General features: G+C 43.7%; 1 protein-coding gene across 2 annotated transcripts in view; it reads right to left on the bottom strand.

The window, feature by feature from the left end:
* Window positions 1-20,525: 20,525 nt before the first annotated feature.
* The window catches only part of MXRA5 (matrix remodeling associated 5), a 28,369-nt gene continuing 24,368 nt past the window's right edge, over window positions 20,526-24,526 (bottom strand). For both annotated transcript variants that reach the window (XM_060137587.1, XM_060137588.1), the window contains exon 7: window positions 20,526-23,572. In XM_060137587.1, coding sequence (XP_059993570.1) covers window positions 21,664-23,572 — 1,909 coding nt within the window. In that variant the 3' untranslated portion in view covers window positions 20,526-21,663. The remainder of the gene's footprint in view (window positions 23,573-24,526) is intronic.

Genomic DNA, 24,526 nt, shown 5'->3' with positions numbered 1-24,526 from the left:
CAGGGCATGCCAGCCCCAGGGGTGAGCGCTGGGAACTTATCCTTAGTCAGCAGGGGCCACCCAAGATGTGACGGTTGTGTCATTGTCACAAAATCGGGAGGCATGTCAGCGGGGAATGGCTGTGAAGATCACGATCACGGTGGGGCTTCAGAGCCGTTCATCTGTGTATGAAATGGTGTGTGCATATACATGCATGTGAGAATATACATGAGCCCATATCATCAGCATATATATATGAGAATATGTATAAGAATATACGAGGAAATATATATGAGAATATATGCAAGAATATATGAGAAAATACCTATGAGAATATGTATAAGAATATGAGGAAATATATACGAGAATATGTATGAGAATATAGGACAATATATACAAGAATATATGAGAAAATACCTATGAGAATATGTATAAGAATATATGAGGAAATATATACGAGAATATGTATGAGAATATAGGACAATATATACAAGAATATATGAGAAAATACCTATGAGAATATGTATAAGAATATATGAGGAAATATATACGAGAATATGTATGAGAATATAGGACAATATATACAAGAATATATGAGAAAATACCTATGAGAATATGTATAAGAATATATGAGGAAATATATACGAGAATATGTATGAGAATATAGGACAATATATACAAGAATATATGAGAAAATACCTATGAGAATATGTATAAGAATATATGAGGAAATATATACGAGAATATGTATGAGAATATAGGACAATATATACAAGAATATATGAGAAAATACCTATGAGAATATGTATAAGAATATATGAGGAAATATATACGAGAATATGTATGAGAATATATGACAATATATACAAGAATATATGAGAAAATACCTATGAGAATATGTATAAGAATATATGAGGAAATATATACGAGAATATGTATGAGAATATAGGACAATATATACAAGAATATATGAGAAAATACATATGAGAATATATAACAATATATTAGAAAAGCATATGAGCATATGTATAGGAATATGGATAAAATATATATGAGAGTATATACACGAGCATATATTTGACAAATATATATATAAGAATATGGGAGAAATGTATATGAGAATATGTATATGACAATATATATAACAATATATATAAAATATATATGAGAATATATAAAATATGTATGAGAATATATACATGAATACATATATGAGAAAGATATAAAAGAATATGTGAGAAAATATATGAGAACATGTATGACAACATATAATTTAAAACACATATATGAGAATATATATTACAACATATACGTGAGCATATATATGAGAATATAAATGAGAGAATATGTATATTTTTTCTCATTATTCACAGTAGTTATGTTCAGTGAGATCACTGCAAACTCTGAATTAGTGCATACTAAACCATGGCTTCTGGGGAAATACAGAGTTAGGGTCTTGTGAGTCTCCAGTTACAATATTTTCATCAGCCGATCCGTAACACACCCTGGTTTTATGTGTTTTTCTTTTTAAAGACACTGTGTAGAGTACATATTTTCATTCATTCATATTGAACTCACAGCCAACAGCGCTGAAACTTATGCCTGAAGGAAGCTTTTCTAACACAAGCATTTTTTTCCCTAAGACACATCACGACCTTCTCATGCTTCATGACCACTGGGCAGGTATTTAGTGCTATGCTTGGGGCCCACTTTAAACAGCAAAACTCACCAAAAAAAAAGCACCAAAACATGGGAAAAACAATGCACTCCATAGGCTGCAACAGGGACACTTGTTTTCGGTAAGAGAGATGACACGAGAAGACAGTGTCACCATTTAACCTCAGCTTTGGCCGCACAAGCTCTTCACTACGCAGCATGTGGCCACAAACAGCTGTGCAATCAATAGTATTGATCTGGGCGTTACAAACGGATTTTAGAGAATAAGTGAACGCACAAATATTGATTTCTTTTTTACTGTAGAGCACAGAGAACAATATTCAATAGCTTGTAATAACCTATAATGGAAAATAATCTGAAAAATATATATATATCCGAATCACTTTACTCTACACTGGAAACTAACACAACCTTGTAAATCAACTATACTTCAATGAAAACAAAAGAAGGATAGCTAGGTCTAAATAGTCAATCAGGGAAATAACTGTATATTCTTTTAAATATAAACTTTTATATTTCTCTTCTTAAAATTTGCAAATGTTCCTGTGAACCTCTGTGGGAATAAATAAGGTAAGTATGTTTATTTCTTAAAAAAAAAAACAAGAGTCTACCCCAGGAATTCCCTGGCAGTCCAGTGGTTAGGATTCTGCACTTTCACTGCGGTAGACCTGGGTTCAATCCCTGGTTGGGGAAGTATGATCCCACAAGCTGCATGGTGTGACCAAAAAAAAAATAAGTCTCCCCCCTACAAAAAAAAAAAACAAATATGGAATCCATGAATAATGAGGATGGACTGTGTATGTGTGTGTGTGCGTGTATGTGTGTGAGTTTTGGAGAGAACTAATAGTGAGTTTCAACTTGGACTCTCCCTCCCAAGGACTGTCTTGCCTAGTTTGGGAGTTTCCAGAAGATGATGCAGAAGAGACAGGTAAAAGTGAGGGAAGAAGGATTGAGAACCTACTTGAATTACCTACTGATCTGTCAAGACCAAATTTAAATAGTCCTCCCAGTGTCCTGTGTTTCCCAAGAAGACTCACGTATAGACTGTTCTCTACACAGTGAAAAGAATCTTGACGTTGGCAGGTGTATTCATGGGATTGGTGAAGGGATTTCTGTGTCTGACTACAGCCCCAGAGTCCTGCAAAGGGCAGGAAGACCAGTTCTACGGGAACAAAGAACTGTCCTCACTCAAAATATCAGATTAAAAGTTGAGCTTCAGGCGAGGTTGGGAGGGTTTGGACTCATAGCTCCCCCTTTTCTGTTTGTCCAAGAGGGTGGGGTTCGGGCGTCTTCTGGGGAATAGTGGTCTTTGCAACAGAGCACTTTTCAGGATGGAAATTCCTCCTTGGAGCTCATAGCCTCCTTCATCCAGGTGACCGAACCCATAGAAGAAGCAATGTCAGGATACCATATAATATAGTTAGGGTTAGGGTTGGGGTATCGTATGGTATCCCCACTCACTAAACTGAGTCTTTTGCCCGAAAGTGAATGGATTGATTGAATAATCAACTAAGGTGCCTTATTTCTAGCATACTAAACATCTGGATAAGGTAAAAACTTAAAATTTTGTTGTTATAATGTTACCGAAAGTCGGGTCTGGCTGGTTGCCACTCCAAAGCCAATAAAAGGCCAGGTTGGGGGAAAGGAGAGGTTGCTTCATTTTGGAGGCCGGCGATCGGGGCGGGGGGGTTAGCGTGGACGCCAGTCCAGAGGCCGATTCCCCCTCTCCTCCCCGACAATCAGGGGGCAAGGGCTTTTATAGGCGGACGGAGGGGGCCCCAGGCAGAAACAGCACAGTCAGCTCTGACCGTCGTCTTGAAATCGGCCCTGCGGTGGTCTGACCTGCGTCATCTTGACTGTTTTAAGCACAGTTAATCTTCAGTTCCAGGGTTGGTTTGTTTCCACTTCTTCGAGGCCAGTTCTCGGAATTGTGGCAGGTTATATCATGGCTACAGCCTGGTCATCGTGCAGTTCACTCCTTCCACGTGGTGGGTGTTTCGGTGTCTACAAGACAGCTCACAGGACGTGGCTCAGAAGATGATCTATAGCCCTTGAGGAGGAACTAAAGGTCCTTGACTGACTAAACTGTTACTATTTTGTCCTGTTGGACTGTTTTCCTTTGTCCCTGCATTTTCTCGCTTCTCTGATTAAACCTTTTCTTTGGCTAAAATTTTTTCCACAGACAGAAGGCAGGCCAAGGACATGGGGGGCAAGGAAAACAGGGTCCTGCTCTGTTTCAATAAGTATGACAGTTGCACCATCTTATTAGTAAAGAAAGTACACATAAGCTGTCCCTTTCCAAACCGATCTCAGCCTGTGCAGTGTCATCACCATACAGCTGCAACTACCTCATTCTTTTTTATGTGCTTAACATATTTTATTGGTCTTCGCCTTCTTTTTTAACATCTTTATTGGAGTATAACTGCTTTACAATGGTGTGTTAGTTTCTTTTTTTTTTTAACATCTTTATTGGAGTATAATTGCTTTACAGTGGTGTGTTAGTTTCTTTTTTTTTTTAACATCTTTATTGGAGTATAATTGCTTTACAATGGTGTGTTAGTATCAGCTATACATATACACATATCCCCATATTCCCTCCTTCTTGCGTCTCCCTCCCTCCCACCCTCCCTATCCCACCCCTCCAGGTGGTCGCAGAGCACCAAGCTGATCTCCCTGTGCTATTGGCTTTTGTTTTTGTTTTGATACACGCCCTGTCCGTTGTCTGTCTCCCCAAGTGGGTGTTGTTGTTCCCAGTTGAGTTTGAATGGGGTGACACCCTACCTTCTTGTATCAGGTCTCCTACTGAAAACAAGTGTCCTATTTGCAGCCTTTTTTGTGCCATGTTTTTCCCAGCGTGCGAACCCAGTGTCATCCTGTTTGTAATTAGAACTTTCCTGTTGAAACTAGACCGTTCGTAAGTTGGACGCTGTCACTTAGAACCTGCTCGAGTAACACAGTCAAACCCCGAGATGAATTATAGGTCCAGTCACAAGCCTGGTGTTCGTGCCCCGCCCTAGTGGGTGAAGATGGGAAGCTGACATTGTCAGCATCTTCCTACAGGCATCCCTGGACAGGTTTGCTTCTTTTTTTAATTAGTTTTTTTTATTGGCGTATCGTTGATTTACAATGTTGTGTTAGTTTCTGCTGTACAACAAAGTGAATCAGTTATATATACACATATATCTATTCTTTTTTTAGTTTCCGTTCCCATATAGGTCATTACAGAGTATTGAGTAGAGCTGCCTGTGCTATTCAGCAGGTCCTTCTTAGTGATCTATTTCATATATAGTAGTGTGTATATGTCAGTCCCCATCTCCCAGTTTATCCCTCCCCCACCCCCTTTCCCCTTTGGTAACGGTAAGTTTGTTTTCTCCATCTGCGACTCTATTTCTGTCTTGCAAATACATTCATTTGTACCCTTTTTTTAGATTCCACGTAGAAGTGATATCCTATGATATTTGCCTTTGTCTGTCAGACTTACTTCACTCAGTGTGACCATCTCTAGGTCCATCCTTGTTGCTGCAAATGGCATTATTCCCTTCTTTTTTATGGCTGAGTAATACTCCATTGTGTACATGTACCACGTCTTTCTCCATTCCTCTGTCGATGGATGCTGACGTTGCTTCCATGTTCTGGTTATTGTGAGTAGTGTTGCTGTGAACACCGGGGTGCACGCATCCTTTTGAATTATGGTTTTCTCCAGATACATGCTTCTTCTTGAGGCTTTCCCCAACATCTCTGGCAATGTCTTTAATTCGCTGTCCCTTTGGTTTGCTAGAGAAGCCCCGACTTCTGCCCGTTAGCTGGTGTTAGAGCCATGCAAGAAGGATGCTTAACTGAATGTTGACACAGCCCTTCACAGTGTGCCCTCATCCAGATAATCCCTGAAGGAACGTTCATTCTAAGGTGACCTTCTGTCTTCCCGTGGTGTCTCTTCAGCGGCCCTGAATCACCGCACAATCAAACGTCCCCGCGGTAAAATCAGCCCCTGAACTGACAGCGCCCTGCATGTTGAAGCTTGTCATCCCTGCCATCTGGCTGAAGTAGCCCGGGGTTTATATTTCGAGCAGAAGAAGAGGTTACGTGGGATGCAGCAAATAAAGACCACAGAGCAGCTGTGCCTGTGGGGATTTGTGTAGTCGGGGATTCATGGGAGCTCTCCTGGCTACTCAGTGAAAAGGCAACCCCGGGGAAGGTGAGCTGAAGCTGGACAGTTTATAAGAAATGCCTGTGTGGTTCTCTGGACAGCCGGTACATAGGTCAGTTCTACGTACATTTTCCATAGTGAATGACCGTATGTGCAGGCAAGAAGTGGAGCTGCAGTGAGAAGTTGGAATAATATTGTAGGACGGTAAATCCTTCCTAAAAATATACAGAGGGAGAGAAGGAGGGAGAGAGAGGGAAAGAGAGAGAGGGAATTAAGGAAAATTGCAGAATGTGGCCATTCTATTTCATCGGCAAGGGTTAGAAGCCTTCTCTATGCTTTAAGTCTTGGGAAACCCGGTAGGCATTGATGGTAGATGGCACTAAAATGCAGAGGTACGTACAGACCTTAACTCTCCCGTTTCCATTTCAGACCCTCTGCAGGGACATCACGGTACAGTGGACAGAGCAGAGTGTCTGCACTTGGTGTGACCTCATTTCTGATTCAAGATCTGCAGCTCACGGCTGTGCACGTTGCTCGACAATGGACCATGTCACCGACGTGGGGAGTGGCAGAGCTTAGGTGTCCCAGCTCTGACTCCAGAGGTCCAGGTTTGACCGTTATGAGTATCACCTGGCCTCCGAAAGCCCCAGTCCCCACCTGGCAAACAGGGAAATAATCTCTCTTGTACCAGGCGTTCCTGAGAATCTAGAGAAAGGGTGAGCCTGGGGTTGAGCCAGCCTGGGCCCCTCCGGACACCTGAGTTACCTTCCACTGTCTTGATCTGAGGACCCTGTTTTCCTGTGAAGTATTGTAGTCGTTTTTTTTTTTTTGCAGTACTAATTTTTTTTTTTTTTGTAGTCGTTTTTTTAATGACCTCTGACCAAAAGCAATACATGGTGCGGCACGATCTTTTGTTGTCAATGCCCCTTATAAATTATACAATTTACAAATGAAGAAAAGCTTGACCCCTTTGTCGTCCAAAGAATATATTGATGATTGGATCTGTGGTAAAACGTTACAGCATTCACCTAGGTTTCAAACATTTTGTTAATGTCAGCCATGTCCACGGCCATTCAAGCCTCTCATTAGTCAGCCATGTACACGGCAATCGTAGCTTCATGAAGGTAACGATTTGCAGTATTTACAGGTATGATTCTGATGCAAGTTTTTGTCTGAATAATGCCGGTCTCTCCCCTAATCACAGCGTTCCCTTCTGTTGCTCGGAACGCACGTCTCCTTTCTCCTGTGTTACTGACGTCTCCCCGTGCTCTGTCGCACGACTTCTGTTTACATGTTTCTGTATCCCTGGTGTCTGTGGCTTCCGAAATTATGCATCGTTTTACTCTCGTAGTAAGATAAGAAAATTATAATGGAGGGTTTTCCAAAACTTATGGCAGTATTCGTTGTTCCGCCTGACCCTTCCTTTGTGATCCCATGGGGACAGTCCCCGAAAAATAAAATAAAAATCTGCCAGGCCCGCCACTGCCCACGCATATAAGTCATCCTGTTTCCTGGTCTGCTGGTGTGTTTACTGCAGGTTTGGCTTCAGCCTGATTCATCCTATAGGCATGTGGACCGAGCTTTAATGAGCTCTTGGTAGAAGCCCAAGCTTTCCTAGGTACCACCCTTAGGACGAAAGCCGTTCACCAAACCTGGACGGGCCCAGCCTGCTTTATTTATCCTGGCAAATTTGTTGGCAGTTGGCTGTTTAGTCGGCACGGAGACCATATCAGGTCACTTCGACGTTTAGCCTAATGAGAATTCCATTCATTGACCATGGATGGAATTCACGGTCCTTTGTGATTCTTAAATCTGTACCTACTGTGTCTTCTCGCTTTTGCTCGTGTCCCTGGCTTGGCAAAGGAAACTTGTGAGCCGCCCCCCTCCCCGCGTGTTTTCTCCTGCTGGCTTCTGTGGCTGGGGGCAGTGGCGGCAGCAGTCAGCACATGGCTGCCATGTGCTGAGAGGGAAGTCCGAGCTCCAGAGCTGTCTTTGTGCGTCTGCGATTCCTTCTTGCCGACAGGAAAAGAAAGAATGGGGAGGGGGTCTGCGTCTGGGCCTCCTGGTGGAGAGCCGGTCCCACCCGCCAGCCCCATATGCAACCAATCACCCTGGGTCCTCTACGTCCAGGCACACAGCCCTGCAGGCCAGCTGGGACTGTGCTCTGAGTGGATTTTACTGGGCTTTGCAGCAACTTTGCGTAGGTTTTCTGGGTTGGGTCTTTATTGCCCCCACTTGGGCCAAGTAACAGAGGCTTTATAGGAGGCTAAGAAACCTTTCACCACTCTCCGACCGGCACGCACTTGGGGGTATGACGATGGAGCTTTAAATCAAAATCAAAATCTCCAGTTTACCCCCTTGTATTTTTAATTGACTTATACTTGAGTTACAATGCTATGTTAATTACCGCTGTACAGCAAAGTGACTCAAGTTTTGCATATATATATATATATATATATACACACACACACACACATTCCTTTTTTTAATATTATTTTCCATTATGGTTTATCATAGGATACTGAATATAGTTCTCTGTGCTGTGCAGTAGGTCCTGTTGTTTATCCATTCTTCTTTTGGTATCTTTAGCTCAGATCCTATCAATGACTGTCTAACAGTCAAAAACGTTAACCTTTGAAATAATGGAATAGATACATTTTAAAACATGTAATTATTTCTGAATCTGGTGATATTGAATAGAATCTAGTTAATTTCTAATTATTGGCCAGATAACTTCAATTCACCATCTGGAAAAAGGCAGCTTCACCTTTGGACTTACCCCTTCTTGCTGAAGGAGATACATTCCTGTTAGTCACTCATCCAACTATTTTTAGGTGGGGATATTTCCTCTTTGACATGCAAGCAATCACCACCTCTTAGAGAATCTTCCGGTCGTATTTCACAACCACCTTTTCTCCTTTCTCTTTTTGGTCGACCACTTCAATCAAGCCTTCATTAATTCTTGTCTGGATGGTGACAATCACCTCCCAACGCATCTTACCAGGAGCCCCATTAATTTTTCCCAATGGGAATCATGCCAATTTACCATGTCCCCATTAACTTTCTTGAAGTTTCTCAGAAGTCAAAGAATCTATGGTATGTCATCAAAAAACAAGCAAAACCCCTAGAACTGTTCCATATCGACTGTGCCATTCACCTTATCACGGACAATTCGTCATAATACAGCACAACGGCCATACTCAGCTTCCTCTTATACCCCACACTCCGTGAACCGCAGCCCTAAGCTAAACCGAGCCATTCACTGTTTCTCAGAGACCCAGGAATCCACATCCTTGTGTCTTCCTCAAGGTCATTTTCTTCCAAGGATGTTTGTCTGCCATCTGTGCTTGATCAAATCGTAACCCTCCTTGACTGAAGCTTCTTCTAAGACCCTTTTCCCATCCAATTGTATACCCTCTTTAAAACTCTTTCAACTACCCCTGTTAATGAGCGTTTAGTTGGTGGTCCATTCTGTCCTTGGGGTCATTGGGTTATCTCACTCATTTTTCTCCACCGAATTGTGAATCGACGATCAATAGTAGGTCTTCACTAAATATGAGAAGACGTAAAGCAATGTCACGGATACATACGTAAGGACATGGAATTATCATATCTCTCTCAGAAGTCCATATGAATCTGACTGCCCGTGGACCTCTACAGCTAAGAATACAGGTTGGATCTCAAAAGGAAACTCAATTCGTACACAAGTTGGCATGCCATTTTATCAGCTATTTTAATAGCAAACACAATACAAATGGCACTTCTGTCACATAGAGCTAACGTAAACAACACTTGATAGGATGAAACCTATTGCCACCTTGTACTGCTTATAAACCCAAGACACAGAGTCAGGGGGGAAAGAAACGTTTCCAAGTTCCTAAACACAGACACATGCAGAATTTGGGCAGTAAGTGAGAGAATATGAAGTATTCCAAGTTATGCTTTTATTATTTTGCTTCTTTTCAAACCATGTGGAACTCATTAGATTTCTTTTCCATGCAGCACTCTGCTACACAGAGACAATAATGTAACTGGGAACCAAAAGGACCAGAATTGGTGGTAGGTTGATGTGTGAGAATTAGACCTTTGACCTGGAAGCTTTGACCTGGAGAATCTTTCAGGAAACATGGTGGGTTCTGAGGATCTCCTGTAGAGTCCACTATAAATGCTCTGTCCCGTCCTTTGATCTCAGATCTCTCCCATATGAGTGAGTCTTTATTATTCAATTCTGAGGCTTGGATTGCATACTGAGGCGGGTTCTGTTTATTGTGGTAAGCTGTTTTTTAAAAAAGTTGTCTCTCTGCGTTTGATGTAGGGAATTCCAGTCAGAAAAGAACTGTTTATATATTTATAAGGTCCAGAGTCCTGGTGAGTAACTCGGTCAAAGCCGAGGCGTCATGTCCTCGGGGAACACTTGGGAGCTCAGTTTTGGCGAGATACCTGCTTTACAAACTCTGATCGCGTCCTGTTCTTCTTTATGAGATGTATCACGACTGTGCTTATCCATGGATTACTGTGTATCCATTAAATTTTCGCCTCCATTTTTGACGTTTTTATTATGCTCTTTTCACCTTGTTTGGCACATAGGATATGCTCAAAAGTATGCATTTAATGAATGCATGAAGGAGATAAGCTATATAATAAGTGGTGTGTGAAGTGGACTGTCTTTCAAACACATGCACTCAGATTTGTAGAGCTTGACAATTTCCATGGTGTAAATACTCCACTAGAGTTGAGGCCAAGCTATCCATGGTTGACCAGATGGCTCTCAGAATTTCTGGCTGTTTGACTTGGCTTCTTAGAGCCAAGGTGAGCCACTGCATACGCAGTTCATCCACAGTGTGTGAGAAAGGTCTTTGGGGCATGGAAACATCCCTTCTCAACAAAAGAACATGGTTAGTAACTTAGGGTCAGAAGGATTCTTCTTGATTTAATTCTTTTATTGAAGTATAGTAGATTTACAATGTTGTGTTAATTTCTGCTGTAGAGCAAGGTGATTCAGGTATACATATATAAGCATTCTTTTTAAAAATATTCTTTTCCATTATGGTTTATCACAGGATATTGAATATAGTTCCCTGTGCTCCACAGTAGGACCTTGCTGTTTATCCATCCTATAGATACTTTGCATCTGCTAACCCCAAACTCCCAATCCATCCCTCCCTTCCCCCTCCCCCCTGGCAACCACAAGTCTGTTCTCTCTGTCTTTGAGTCTGTTTCTCTTTCGTAGATCAGTTCCTTTGTGTCATATTTTAGATTCCACGTACAAGTTATATCATATAATATTTATCTTTCTCTTTCTGACTTACTTCACTCAATACGATAATCTCTAGTTGCATCATGTTGCTGCAAATGACATGATTTCATTCATTTTTATGACTGAGTAATATTCCATTTTATATATATATATATATATATATATATATCTCACATGTTCTTTATCCATTTATCTGTGGATGGACATTTAGGTGGCTTCCATGTCTTGGCTATTGTAAATAATGCTGCTATGAAAATAGGGGTGCATTTATCTTTTTGAATTAGTGTTTTGTCTGGATATATGCCCAGGAGTGGGAGTGCTGGATTATATGGTAGTTATATTTTTAGTTTTTTGAGGACCCTTTATACTGTTCTCCACCAGCTTACATTCCCAAGAACTGTGCAGGAGGTTCCATTTTATCCACACCCTCTCCGGCATTTGTTATCTGTAGACTTTTTAAGGATGGCCATTCTGACCGGTGTGAGGTGACACCTCATTGTGGTTTTGACTTGCATTTCTCTAATAATTAGTGATGCTGAGCATCTTTTCATGTGCCTATTGGCCATTTGTATCTCTAGAAAGATTCTTCTTAAATAAATATTTGCTTTGTGTTGCCTGATGCAGATTTTCTCAAGTAGAAAAGCCCTTGTTTCTTTTTAGAGCATCTGTCAGAACCAGAGTTTTGAGCTCTACCTAAGAAATGCTGCTCCAGACACATTGTCCTTCTGTTAACAATCAGAAATGTTGTCAACCGGTGGCTTTGGGACGTAGAGTAATAGAACAGAACAAGAAACATAAATGAGAGATCTAACAATTGGGGAAGAGAATAAGCTATATTTTTTCACAGACAATGCGATCAATTAAGTAGCTCTGCTGAAAATGATGTATGTAAAAAAGACCTCCATGAGAAGATTTAGCAAAAGGATTCAAGACTTCCATGAAAAAAAGATCACAGCGTTTCTGGCAGATATAAAAAGCAGCTTATTAATAGGAACAATTCATGTCCTTGTGTGGGAAGACTCAATCTCATAAAATACAAATATTGCAAAACTACTTCATATTTTCTAAAAATTCCAACTGAAATGTCGATGACTTTTTGTTATGAAATCTTGGAAAATAAAATTTATCTCAAGGCAAAATTGAGCCAGAATGCAGATGGCAATATGGGAAATACAGGGCTTCCCTGGTGGTGCAGTGGTTGAGAGTCCGCCTGCCGATGCAGGGGACACGGGTTCGTGCCCCGGTCCGGGAAGATCCCACATGCCGCGGAGCGGCTGGGCCCGTGAGCCATGGCCGCTGAGCCTGCGCGTCCGGAGCCTGTGCTCCTCAACGGGAGAGGCCACAGCAGTGAGAGGCCCACGTACCGAAAAAAAAAAAAAATATGGGAAATACTAAGAAACTTGCCCTGTCATGTTAAAATATGATATAAAATACCCTCCAATAAGCGAGAGAACCAAAACCCGCAGGGGTATTTAATGTGAGGGAAACTTCTGATTACTGGGAAAATAACACATCAATACATGGCGTTAGAAAAATTGGCTTAATGAGTCAAAAAAGTTAGTTTTTTTCATCTCATACCGTAGAGCCAAGTGAGTTACAAATGTTTTGAGTTTTGATATTTAAAAATGAGAAATATTTTTAAAGTATGTAGGAGAATACCTAATCTCAGAATGAAGGAGGACTTTCTAAACATACAAAAGGATTAAAAAAAATAGAGGGGAAAAAAAGAGAGATACAGCTACAAACAATTTCAAAAGGCCTGTACTTCCAATGATTGCTGTTCTCCAAACAACTGAAAAAAAAAATGATGAGTGGAAAAAAAACATGTGCTATATTTAGAACAAGTATTGATGCCTTGTGTATTTGCTGCACTTAGGGTGCGTTAAGGCCTTGTTATGTAAATTATTCCATTGCTCAAGCAAGAAGGCATAAACAGCTCAAAAACTAATAACTAATTCCTCCATGAAACGGCCAACTTATATATTTTGACCATTAATTCAAAAGTATGAAAGACGGAAAACACAGAGCCACCTTTGAGTATAAAATTAGGAATTGTTAAAGCGAGAGCAGTTCTGAGGCATAAAGGGTGGAAAGGTAGCGTCCTTACATGCCAGTTCGGTGGCCGTGGGAAGGGGAAAGCCTTTTAAGGTTTTCGACAGCACTTCCAAAACGGTTTGCAAGGGCCTTAAAAATGTTCACACCCTTCACTGTTGCAATGATATGTCTCAGAATTCAGAGATTTATGGGACAGTCTTTGCAGAGACAGCCCCAAATGGAAAACAATGTAGATCTCCACCAAGATAGGAGGAGATACTTAACGGCACATCCGTTGAATGGGGTATTAGCCTGACTAATGACATGGGGAGATGCAAATCATATTGTTACGTGGAAAATAAATGGACTTAAAACCATATAGTTAAGCTTATAAATAGAATATATACATATATATATAATATATATATATGTATATATTTTCACAAAATCTGAACATGTTCAGAGAGTTATCCTTGGGTAATGGGATTGTGAATTTTTGTGTATGAATATTTTCCATTTGTTCCTATATTTCTTTTTTTTTTTTTTTTTTTTTGGGGCGGTACGCGGGCCTCTCACTGTTGTGGCCTCTCCCGTTGTGGAGCACAGGCTCCGGACGCGCAGGCTCAGCGGCCATGGCTCACGGGCCCAGCCGCTCCGCGGCACGTGGGATCCTCCCGGACCGGGGCACGAACCCGTGTCCCCTGCATCGGCAGGCGGACTCTCAACCACTGCGCCACCAGGGAAGCCCTGTTCCTATATTTCTATATTATTTTTAGTTATTTATAAAATGTATACTGTAAAATAAGGGTTTAAATCTCAGTAGAGTACAAGCTTGCTATGTGACAACATTAGAAACTTGGTCTTTTCCTCCCCAAAGGCCCCCAACTCCCAGATCCACCTTCCTTCCGGCCAATTCCTTCGTCCCTTGAGCAACTGGCCTCATGGTGGGTGGTCTTGTGTGCACTTTTCTGGTTTCTGCTGGAAAGATGTCAAGAAAGATGATTTTCCTCCATTTTGAAATGTACTCAATGTGGTATTTTCTGCAGGAAAAATCTCAGTGGTTATTTTTTTTTAATTATTAGCTTAAATCCCAGCTTTGACAAAATGTCTCACTTTCCAGAATCAACAATAAGAAAATGAAAAGGCAGTGGATACTAATCCAGTTCTCTGAAAACTGTGTTTTTAGTCTCTTCCTTTAACTATTGATTTAAAATAGACCTCCAGCTCCTGCCATCGTTCAGAAAGAAAATAGAAAGAGAGCTTTTATTCAGAATCTATTTTTATAATTATTCAGAGCCAAGGAAGTCCATAAACTCCAATTCTTCACCCAGACCCAGAAAATGTATCACTGAATTATTTTGACATATTTCATAGATGCTATACAACACAAAATAGTAAAAAGAGACTGCAGGAACCTCCATGGCACACATGAGTTCTCTTAGATGTGCTTGTTGGTGTTTTTTTGGTCATTGTTTTTCAATGCACGTCGCCAGACATTAATGGAAAATAGTCTTGTTTTTTCCTTCCAAAAGCAGCACGTCCACACTTTTTTTTTAATAACAAAAAGCTGAATTGGGTTTTTCACTAACAATGCATCATGACTCCCAATCTTTCTAGGACTTTGTAAGAATTAAAATATACTTTACTCGTTCTGTCTCTTAAATGATAAAGGGGTCCTCAGAGTCCAGATGTCTTCACTGCAACATTGTACAAAATTTTAACGTATGCCACGTTTAATAATACAACTGAAATGTTGAGCTGGACTTCAGACAGTCTTTCTCTGCCGCTCGCAGACGGCAAGAATTGGGGCTGGCCACGGAATCCCATGAACTAGAATAAAGACATAATAGTGGAAGTTCCGTTGCTAAAGTCACAGTGTATATGAAAGATTTTGAAAATTGCCACTCTTGTGCCAATTTGAGTTCCACTATCAATCCAACAAGATGATAATAACAATAATACTAATGACTTTTTAAAAAACAATTTCCATGGCACGCCCTTGAGAAATGTTATCTTATTTAAACATCACAGCGTTTTTATGGCTTAACGTGTCACGTGGGACGATGGTACGGCTGAGATAAACCCCAGGCTTGCAGACGCGTAACACAATAAGCACGGTTTTCCACTTTCAAGAGCAAGGATGGTCCTCGAGAGCCATGGTGGCCATAAGAGGAAAGGTGGTGGAGACCAGAGCCCAACAGAACCCACAGGGCAGCCCATGCCAGGTGTTCGTGCCCATGGTGGTTCAGGAACTCAGGTCCTTCCTATCCTGTGGCTCCTCCATTCCCTGGTCCCTTGTAACCCCTTTACTCAGTTGGGGGATGGGAAAAGAGCCAGAAGGGCATCTCTGCATCTTCACCTTCTCAGCCTGGAAGGGACACACGTCATTGGTGAGAATTAGTCACGTGACCCCACCTCCCAAGCAAGGGATCCTGGGAAATATAGACTCTGCCTGAGATGCTGTACTCCCACCAACATTCTGCCATCCGGCAGCTGGTGCTTGAGGCTTGGGGGACGGGTAACCAAGCACCTCTGCCTCAGGGAACTTGCATTGCTCTTAACATTTTAGCAGTGAAGGAATTGAGATATCTAGGAGCCAGATTTAGATCCAGGCTACAATGTGGTAGGATTGCTTCTGAAAAATATGTCTTCTGGGCACTAAAATGTGAGTGGCATACCAAAAAAATTGGACCAAGATTTTTAAAATTCATTTTTGGGGGTTGAAAATGTCCCCTAAGTTATGTGTTCCCTCCTCTGTGTGACTTTTTGGGTTATCCGACTCTACAGCTGGAATCCCATCTGTTTACTTCTCCATGTGTCACTACAGACACTCCAAAGACAAAGAGAAAAGACATTTAAACTAAGAAATAACTTTTAAGGTGACGTTAGGACGTGAGAAAGGACCTGGATACCATGAAGGATTGTGACATTCTCTTCTATGGATGGAAGAGTTTTTGTGAACAGATGGGAAGCTGTAACTGGGACAAATGGATCCTGTATGATATTTTTATGATGTGTGTGGACCAGGCCCAGGCGGGCAGTGGTGAGCAGAGTGTGAGATTTATGTAAATATTTTGTGTAGTAAACAATTCGGCCAGTCATTTAAAATTGATTGTATAGCATGCTTAAACATGAGTCCTTGAACTCCAATACATATTCACATATACAATTTTATATTCATTTGTATATACTGTATACATTTATATATTATATACTATACCTGTCTATATCTATCTATTTATCTGTCACCTATCTGTCAATGTATCTATCTGTGTCTATGTATGTATGTATGTATCTGTGTAACTATCTCTATCTATGTATCTATCGTCTATTATCTATCTATCAATGTAACTATCATCTATCTATTTATCGTCTATCTATCTCTATCTATTCTGATTTCCCGTTTGTGTCCTCACTACTTTGCCCTCTATCTCAACTTCCTTCTGACAGTTCAGCCATGGGAAACTTTTTACATAATCTAAAAGTGTCCTAGCGAGTGTTCTAAAACAAAAACATATCTTTCCGATGATTTATGCTACCCTACTTGGCGGGGGGGCACAACTGTTGGATTTTTTAAAATATGACTTTTGACCTTTGTTCCACCATCCATATGTTATCTCAGTGGTTTTTCCCAGTAATCCTATAAAGTGAGTGGTATCAGTGCCATCGGACACATACAGAAATGGAAGTTGATGTAGATGACACCAAGGTTCCCACGGCTGTTAAGGGGCAGAACCTCAATTCCAGCCCACTTCTCAGCTACTCAAGCCTTCGTTGGTTCTGCCATAAACTTCTAATCAGCCTCATGGTTGAGCGGAGCCCAGCACAGTACGCAGGTTGGTTCTGATTCTGATTCTGGTTCTGCAACATGGCTTTGGATGGACAAGTCACAGCCAATGTCGCATGGTGTAGGATCGAACCATATCGTCTCTATTCGCCCTTCCCCAGAAATCACCTCTTCCAAGAGCAGTGGGGAAGCCGCAGTGGAATACAGTGTGTGAACGTGTTCTGGAAACCATAGTTATATATTTTAAACCCTGGAGAAAAGTAGCAAGGATCATGGAAATAGCACCAGGAACTCACCACGCTGCCCATCCTTAGTCTGGTCTTACACGATTAGAAGTGCCGCAAAGTCTCCTGCAGGGCTCGGCATCTTGCAGCGTGAATTCAGTAGCAGGTCACCCCTCACGAGGACTAAAGTCCTGTCCAGGTTCTTCAGAATGAGAGCTGCATCTGCAATTACACACCAAATCTTAAAGAGCGGATTTAAAAGCCTGGTTTGGGTTTTGTTTTTCAGTGAGGACCTGGGAGCAGTCGAAGAGTGACCGTTGACTGCTAAGCGAGGATGTGTGCTTGGGCACACAGATTTACAAGCACATATACCAGATGTGAGACGTTTGGGAGGAAAAAAAACCTCCTATCTTTTAGTTAGTATATTATTTACAAATCACAACAGAACCGTATGTGATTGTAATGAATGATCTCAAACCACATACACCCCCATTCTGAGCAAACTATTTTAAAAGACTCAGGATGACGAAATCTCAAAGTACTCGAGTACCTGTCATTGTGACTGTCTCCACCAGAGAATTTTTAAGATTTGTGTTTGTTTTCCACGGATGCTATAACCAATTATATCAAACGGGTTGTCTTAAAACAAAAGGGATTCATTCTCTCTCAGTCCTGGAGACCAAAAGTCTAAGATCAAGGAGTCATCAGGGTCGGTTCCTTCCGGAGGCTCCAGGGGAGGGTCCTTCCCGCCTCTTCCAGGTTCTGGGGGCTCCGGGCGTCCCTGGGCTTGTGGCCTCATCCCTCCCGTCTCTGCCTCTGTCTTCACAGGGCTTCTCCTCTGTGTATCTCTCCTCTTCTGTGTCTTATAAGGACCCTGTCACTGGATGTAGGGCCACCCTCATCCAGGAGGACCTCATCTCAGATCCTTCACTTCATCACGTCTGCAAAGACCCTATTTCCATGTAAGGTCCCATTCTGACATTCCAGGTAGACATGGATTTTTGGAGAACATTATTCAACCAACTATGATGTCATAGCATTTTCAACCAAAAAGTAAACACTTATTTAAACTCTAGTCCAAATACGCCTATTACTTTTTATCTGTTGCTCGACCCGAGGTCACCTTGCTGGAGGCTAGAACTTTCTTAGAAATGTTTTTGCTGCAGGGAGAGCCGTGCTTCCCTCCTATGCATGTTATCCTGCCCAGACATCCCTCTTTCTTAGCCCAGTAAAAATGGCTTCTCCACAAATAACTAGCCCTTAGACTTCCATATGACGTGGCCTTTGAGTCCCCTGGGACAGGAACACCCCCTAGAACCACCATTAATGCTTCTGAGTGTCTCAGCCTTGTAGCAACCTGACTTGTAGTCTTATGTCTTTTGAGAAGATGGAGAGTGTAGACCACCATATACCTCTTCATGTCATGCTACCTCACCTACATCAGGACAAGGCAAGCCCTTAAGAATGTATGTTGAAGGAAATCCCTGGCGGTCCAGTGGTTAGGACTTCGTGCTTCCACCGCAGGGGGCACAGGTTCCATCCCTGGTTGGGGAACTAAGATCTCGCCAGCCACACAGCGTGGCCAAAAAAAAAAAAAAAAAAAAAAAAAAGAATGTATGTTGAGTTCACCCACAGAAGTTTACCACCAGTTCTTAACCTTACATGAACCCAGAATGATGGGACAGTGAGACGCTTTACCATGTTTTTCTAGGTGACGTGTATGTAGCAGCCTATGTCTTGGTTTCTGTACCATCCTGGGTCTCCTTTTCTGAGGCAGTCAGTCCAAATGAGTCTGTTCCTAAAATGCCTTGCTGCATTTATTTCTCTAGCACAGTGGTTTCCAACCAGGAGTGATTCTGCAACTCAGAGGGCATCTGGCAATGTCTGGAGACATTTTTGGTTGTCCAACTGGGGGAGAGGAGGGTGGAATGTGATATTGGCACATAGTGGGTGGAAGCCAGGGATGCTGTCCACAGTCCACAGTGAAGGACGGTCCCCACCATGGAGGGTGACTCAGTCCCAGAAAGAGTGACGAGACTGCCTTCGCATGAGAGACTCAATCTGTCGGTCTCTCTCTCTGTCTCTCTCTACGCACCTATCCATCCATCCATTTGTCATCTACCTTCCCTATCTATAGATCTACCATCTATCTAATCTATCATCACCACCATCATCATCTAGCTATTATCTATCTACTATCTACTGATGTATCTATCAGTCACCTATCTACCTGTCATCCATCTATGTATCATGTATGTCATGTATCTGTCTACAATCTATCTTCATCATCTAGCTAGCTATTATCTATCTACTATATATTTACGTATCAATCATCTCTATCCATCCATCCATCCACATATATATCATCTACTTATCTCTATCATCTATCTCATGTATCTATCATCTATTGTCTACCTATCAATCATATCATCTATATTTATGTACATAGCTATCAATCATCTATCCATCCATCCACACACCTATTTATCTATCTCATCTATCTATCATTCATCTGTCTTATCTATCATATCATCTACCTATTTTCTTCCTATCTATCTATCAAATTGTATCTAGATCTACGGTGGTGGTTCTCAACTAAGGGTGATGAGGGGACGTTGAAAATATCCGGAGCCATTCTTTGATTGTCAGCCCTGGAGGGGAGGATGCGAGTGGCATCTCATGGATACAGCCTACAGATGCCACTAAAAACGCTACAGTGCACAGAACAGCCCTCACCCCAGAAAATGATCCAGCCCCAAATGTCTGTAGTCCTAGTGTTGAGAAACCCTGTCCTGGATGAAGGGTTTGTCTATGGAGGATGAACTCTTCAAGCAGGATGTGTTTCCTACACATCAGGGTACCCTGATGCCCATCCCGGTACCTGGCGCACCCCAAGGGGCTGTGTAGTTACCCTCGAGCAAATAAATGGATTCATGAGTGAGACAGTGTCCGTGCTTCCCACAGTCTTGAAAAGTCAAGCTCTCTTTCCCTTCAGTGACTGCCACTCTTTCCAGATTGGCAGCACGGACAAAAGTCCCATGCTTCCCCAATATTTATCTTGCATTTGCTTTCTTCCTTCCTCTCGCGGGAAGCCAAAGAGTGCATATTTGAGGAATACCGCTATAGGCACCCGAGATGTCTCCTCCCTAAAGAAAACTGGCTGCAGGACTGCTGTGGCGCTCTTTCTTCAGCCTCCAGTAATCCTGATTCACACTGGAGCTGGTCCCACCTTACCTTCCTGTCAGAGACTCGGCTGGAGCTGCCACCTTGGACTTAGTTTCCTTGCTGGTGAAATACTCACAGAGAAGAGAATAATTCCAACGTGGTGGATAAAAGCAGTTTTTCAACCAATCTGATCTAAGCGCAGACTCACTTGAAGTGGCTTTTGCCCTTGAAAATATCACTGTCATGACTGCCTGGTTCTTTGGAAAATATTATTTTATTATCCAATGTACATTATTTTGACCTTAAAAATACAGCAAAGCAGTCGTGGAAGTAACAGATCTATTTTTCGAGGACACAAATTGACAGGAGGAAAGATATTTCTGGGCTCCTCTGGAAGGCTCTGGGTTTATTCCGTGCGGTCACAACTTCGCTCTGTCCTCCCTCTCCTGTCGTCTCCCCGGTCCCGCACGGCTCTCTCCGGATACATTTTATTATCAACAGGGAAATCCAATATCTCAGCATCCCCTACCGGAGGGTCGCTGGGAAAGGTAATATAACAGTGGTTTATGAATTCGAAGGAAGTCGGGAAGGAAACTGGTTTTAATTGCATTTCCGTGCCTGGTCTAATGTATACAAACCTTGTAAAGACCAATAATTTATTATTTTTAATGAGACAGAAAGTACGTCTTTCTCTTTCTACTCTCATCGTCTGATTAGAAAGAAAAAAAAAATATATATATATATATAAAACACTATATAAAAAGTGAGTTCCAGGGAGAAAGCGTCCTTTCCTATAAAATGGGAGCTGTACTGTAGGACACTTGTACGTGAGACACAAACAAACAATCCCTCTGGTTCTCAGCCCTTGTTGGGCACACTGGAGTTCTGAAGTGACAGAAGGAGTAACGGAAAGACGGATACTCATTCTAGAACGTTCTATCATGTTAAAACGGCAGCGGGTTAACTAGGGAATGCATCTTCCGCGGGGGTAGCAAGGCACTGTGAACCTCGACAGCTTCTTTGCAGTGAAGGCTCCTTAGATATCCTACAGACGCCCGTTCAAGCATCAGGATGGTACCAGCAACGCAGAATTTGTAATTTGCGCCCAAGTCCTGTGAAATGGAAGGCAAGAGCATACAGCATCCTGTAAACATGAAAGGAAGTCCCCCAGAGAGGCCGACACCCGCTTCCCGTGTCTGCATTGCTTCCTTTCGTCAACGAGCACAGGTCAAGGTCGACAGTGGGCCTCGAACCCAAGCCGGAGGGGGCCACCGTGCCCCGGGACAAATCCTTTTAGAGCCCTGACTCTCCGGCCCCCGCTGTGAACCCAGAGGAGGCTTTGTTCTAACTTCGGAAGCAGCGGCCGTGGAGTCCAGGGTGTGCTCCCGGGGTTTCAGTAGACGTGGACGTAGGTTGTTTTTGAGTCACGGCCCAGGAGGTTTTTGGCGGTGCACTTGTAGAAGCCCGCGTCCCTCTGGGTGGCCTGTTGGATGATTAACGACCCCTGTGGGTGAAGAAACCTGTTCCCGTAGAGACGGGGCTGCGTCCCCGCGGTCAGGTGCGATTTGTCCGGCAGCTCCCAGCTTATCTCGGCTTTGGGAATGCCCACGGCCAAGCAGTTCATCTTCACGGTGCTCCCGGGCCGGGTGTAGATGACAGGTGTGGGTTCACTGGTGATCCGGGGAGGATAGGCAATCACGATCACCGGGACGTTCACGACGGAGGGTCCGTACTCCGTGTCCGCCTTGCACACGTAGGTGCCCCTGTCGAAGACGGACGCGTCGCGCACGGTGAGGGTACCGTTTTCCCAAAGGGTGAAGCGTCCTTGGACCTGGGGACCCTCCAACACCATGCCGTTGGGCAGCGTCCAGGAGGAGTGGGTCTGCCGGGCCCCCGGGAGGATGCAGGGCAGCTGCAGGGTCTCCCCGTTGATGATGCTGACCAGGTTGTGGTACTGGTTGCTCATTTCGGGTTTCAGCCCCACCTTCAGCGACACCAGCCTCTCCGTGTAGCCCGCCGAGTTCCTGGCCACGCAGCGGTACGCCCCGGCGTCCACGGAGGAAAGGCCGCTGATGTGGAGCATCCCGTCGCCCTTGTGGTAGAACCTCTGCAGCTGGTGGCCGCTCTGTAGCTCCGTCCCGTTGGGAAGGACCCACAGCAGGGTGGGCGTCGGGGTCCCGGCTGCCGAGCAGTTGAGACTGATGGTGTGGCCGGCCATGGCGGTGATCTTCTCGCTGACCGGGTCGTGGAAGATGGGCTTCTCCACGGGCTCCAAGACCGTAAGTTGCACGATGAGTCTGGCTTCCCCGCCCTCGTTACGCCCAATGCACGCCAGCTGGACAGAGTCGCTCTTCCTCAGACTCTTGATGTCCAGGGTACCGTTGCGATGGATGGTGATGCGGTTGCCATAGTAAGGGGCCGGCAGGACCACGCCCTCGGGAAAGGCCCACAGCACTCTCGGCGTGGGGATGCCTTCCGCCTTGCAGTCGATGAGTTTGCGACTCCCTCCTGGGGCAATCTCCCGCACCGTGGTGATGGCATTGGGGTGCCCGTTGATCTTGGGCGACTGGACGTTGACGTGAATCCAGACCGTCTTCCTGTCCTCCCCGGCGCTGTTCCTGACCACGCAGGTGTAGTTGCCGCTGTCCGAGCGCTGGGCTTTCTGGATAAGGAGAGTGCCGTCCTGATATATCTGGTACTTGTCAGAGGAGGTGGGGATCTGCCTGCTGGTTGGAGAAAGCCAGGTCACCCTGGGCGTGGGTTCCCCTTTGGCCTCACAAGCCACGGTGACCACGTCCCCGTAGGGGACCTGGACCACGGAGTACGTCTTATTCCGGATGACGGCGGGCTCGGTCACCACCTTGACGCGCACCCTCATCTCATCCTTGCCAACCTGATTTTCGGCAAAGCAGGTGTAGTCACCTTCCTCTCGCAACCCGACCTCGTTGAAGTAGAGGGTTCCGTTGTTGAAAACGACGTAGCGCTTGGTCCGTCCACCGCTGTCGTCGGACTGCATGAAAGAGTTGACCAGGCTGCCGTCCGGGAGGCCCCAGGAGATCTCGGGGTTGGGGAGCCCGGTGGCCATGCAGTCCACTTTGAGGTCGCCCCCGTAGAAGACCCTGTGGTCGTTCTCCTCCTTGTGCTGGATCTTGGCTGCTTTCATGACCACGTTGACCTTAAGCATGACGAAGTCATCGCCCACCTTATTCCGGGCGACGCACAGGTAATCCCCCGCATCTTTGTCCGTGACGGATTTCACCACCAGGGTCCCGTTGGCAAACGCCTTGATCCTGGTGTCAAAGCTGACCGAGAGAAAGAAAACAGAATGAGATGTCAGTCTCCCGAACGCTGTCTCTCCCGGCTTGAGGTCACCGGAACGAAACAAAAACGTGTGGATCTCAGAACTCTGGGCGCACAGGGCTGCCGCTCAAGAATGCTGGATGGACTTTGCAGCCCGGAGGGGACGGCCATCCAAACGCAGAAGTGATTTATTTACCACAGTTAAGAACTCCCCAGTGGAGCCTGACCTTTGGCTGGCCTGGCCTCTGATTCGAAGATGTGAAACGCAGTCTAAGACATCAGCCCGGTTTGTGTGGGCGTGTGTGGATCAAATATTTGCCTGGTCGTCAGCGTGGAGCTTGTGGTAATGATAAAAGCAGATCAAATTCTAGCGTCCTGGACAGAATGAATGTGCATTAACCTTAGGAAGAGGTGACATTTTTTCCTAAAAGTTTTATAGACGATTTTTACTCTTGACAATTTTTATGATGTTGTATCCCATTACGAGGCAAACAGGCAGCAAAGTAGCTACAGTATGGATCACGTAGTTGTGGTTATACCCAGAGTTTCGAGGCTACGATTGGATTCTTCAGAACTTGGTGCTATTGGTGTACAAGCTTCTTCCCTAGAATCTGTAACGAAAGCTTCATGACCCTCACCAGCTCGTACCCTCCTGCTGACTTTCCGTTTCTCCACGTGGCAGACCTAAACTCACACACTGCTGAGTTAGTATTCGAGAAAGAATTTTCAGTTTAAAAAGGCAACACGGAAAGAAAGACAGAAATATCTTCACTAGGCGTGTGACATTTTTATAAATATACATCGGTATGTCCTCCGGCAACGCAGAACTAATGTTTTGAATAACGGGGCGAAGAGATTGGGGAGGTTCCTACTTTAAACGTGTCCAGATTGAAAATCTCAATTACTTATAATTCTGGCATCTGCAGGGAGAGCTTGACTATTATCCCTAAATATTT

The sequence above is a fragment of the Lagenorhynchus albirostris genome, chromosome X, assembly GCF_949774975.1.
Source record: "Lagenorhynchus albirostris chromosome X, mLagAlb1.1, whole genome shotgun sequence".
Classification (NCBI taxonomy): Eukaryota; Metazoa; Chordata; class Mammalia; order Artiodactyla; family Delphinidae; genus Lagenorhynchus; species Lagenorhynchus albirostris.
Note: the sequence above shows the minus strand (reverse complement) of the source record. Positions and strands in the feature narration are given on the sequence as shown.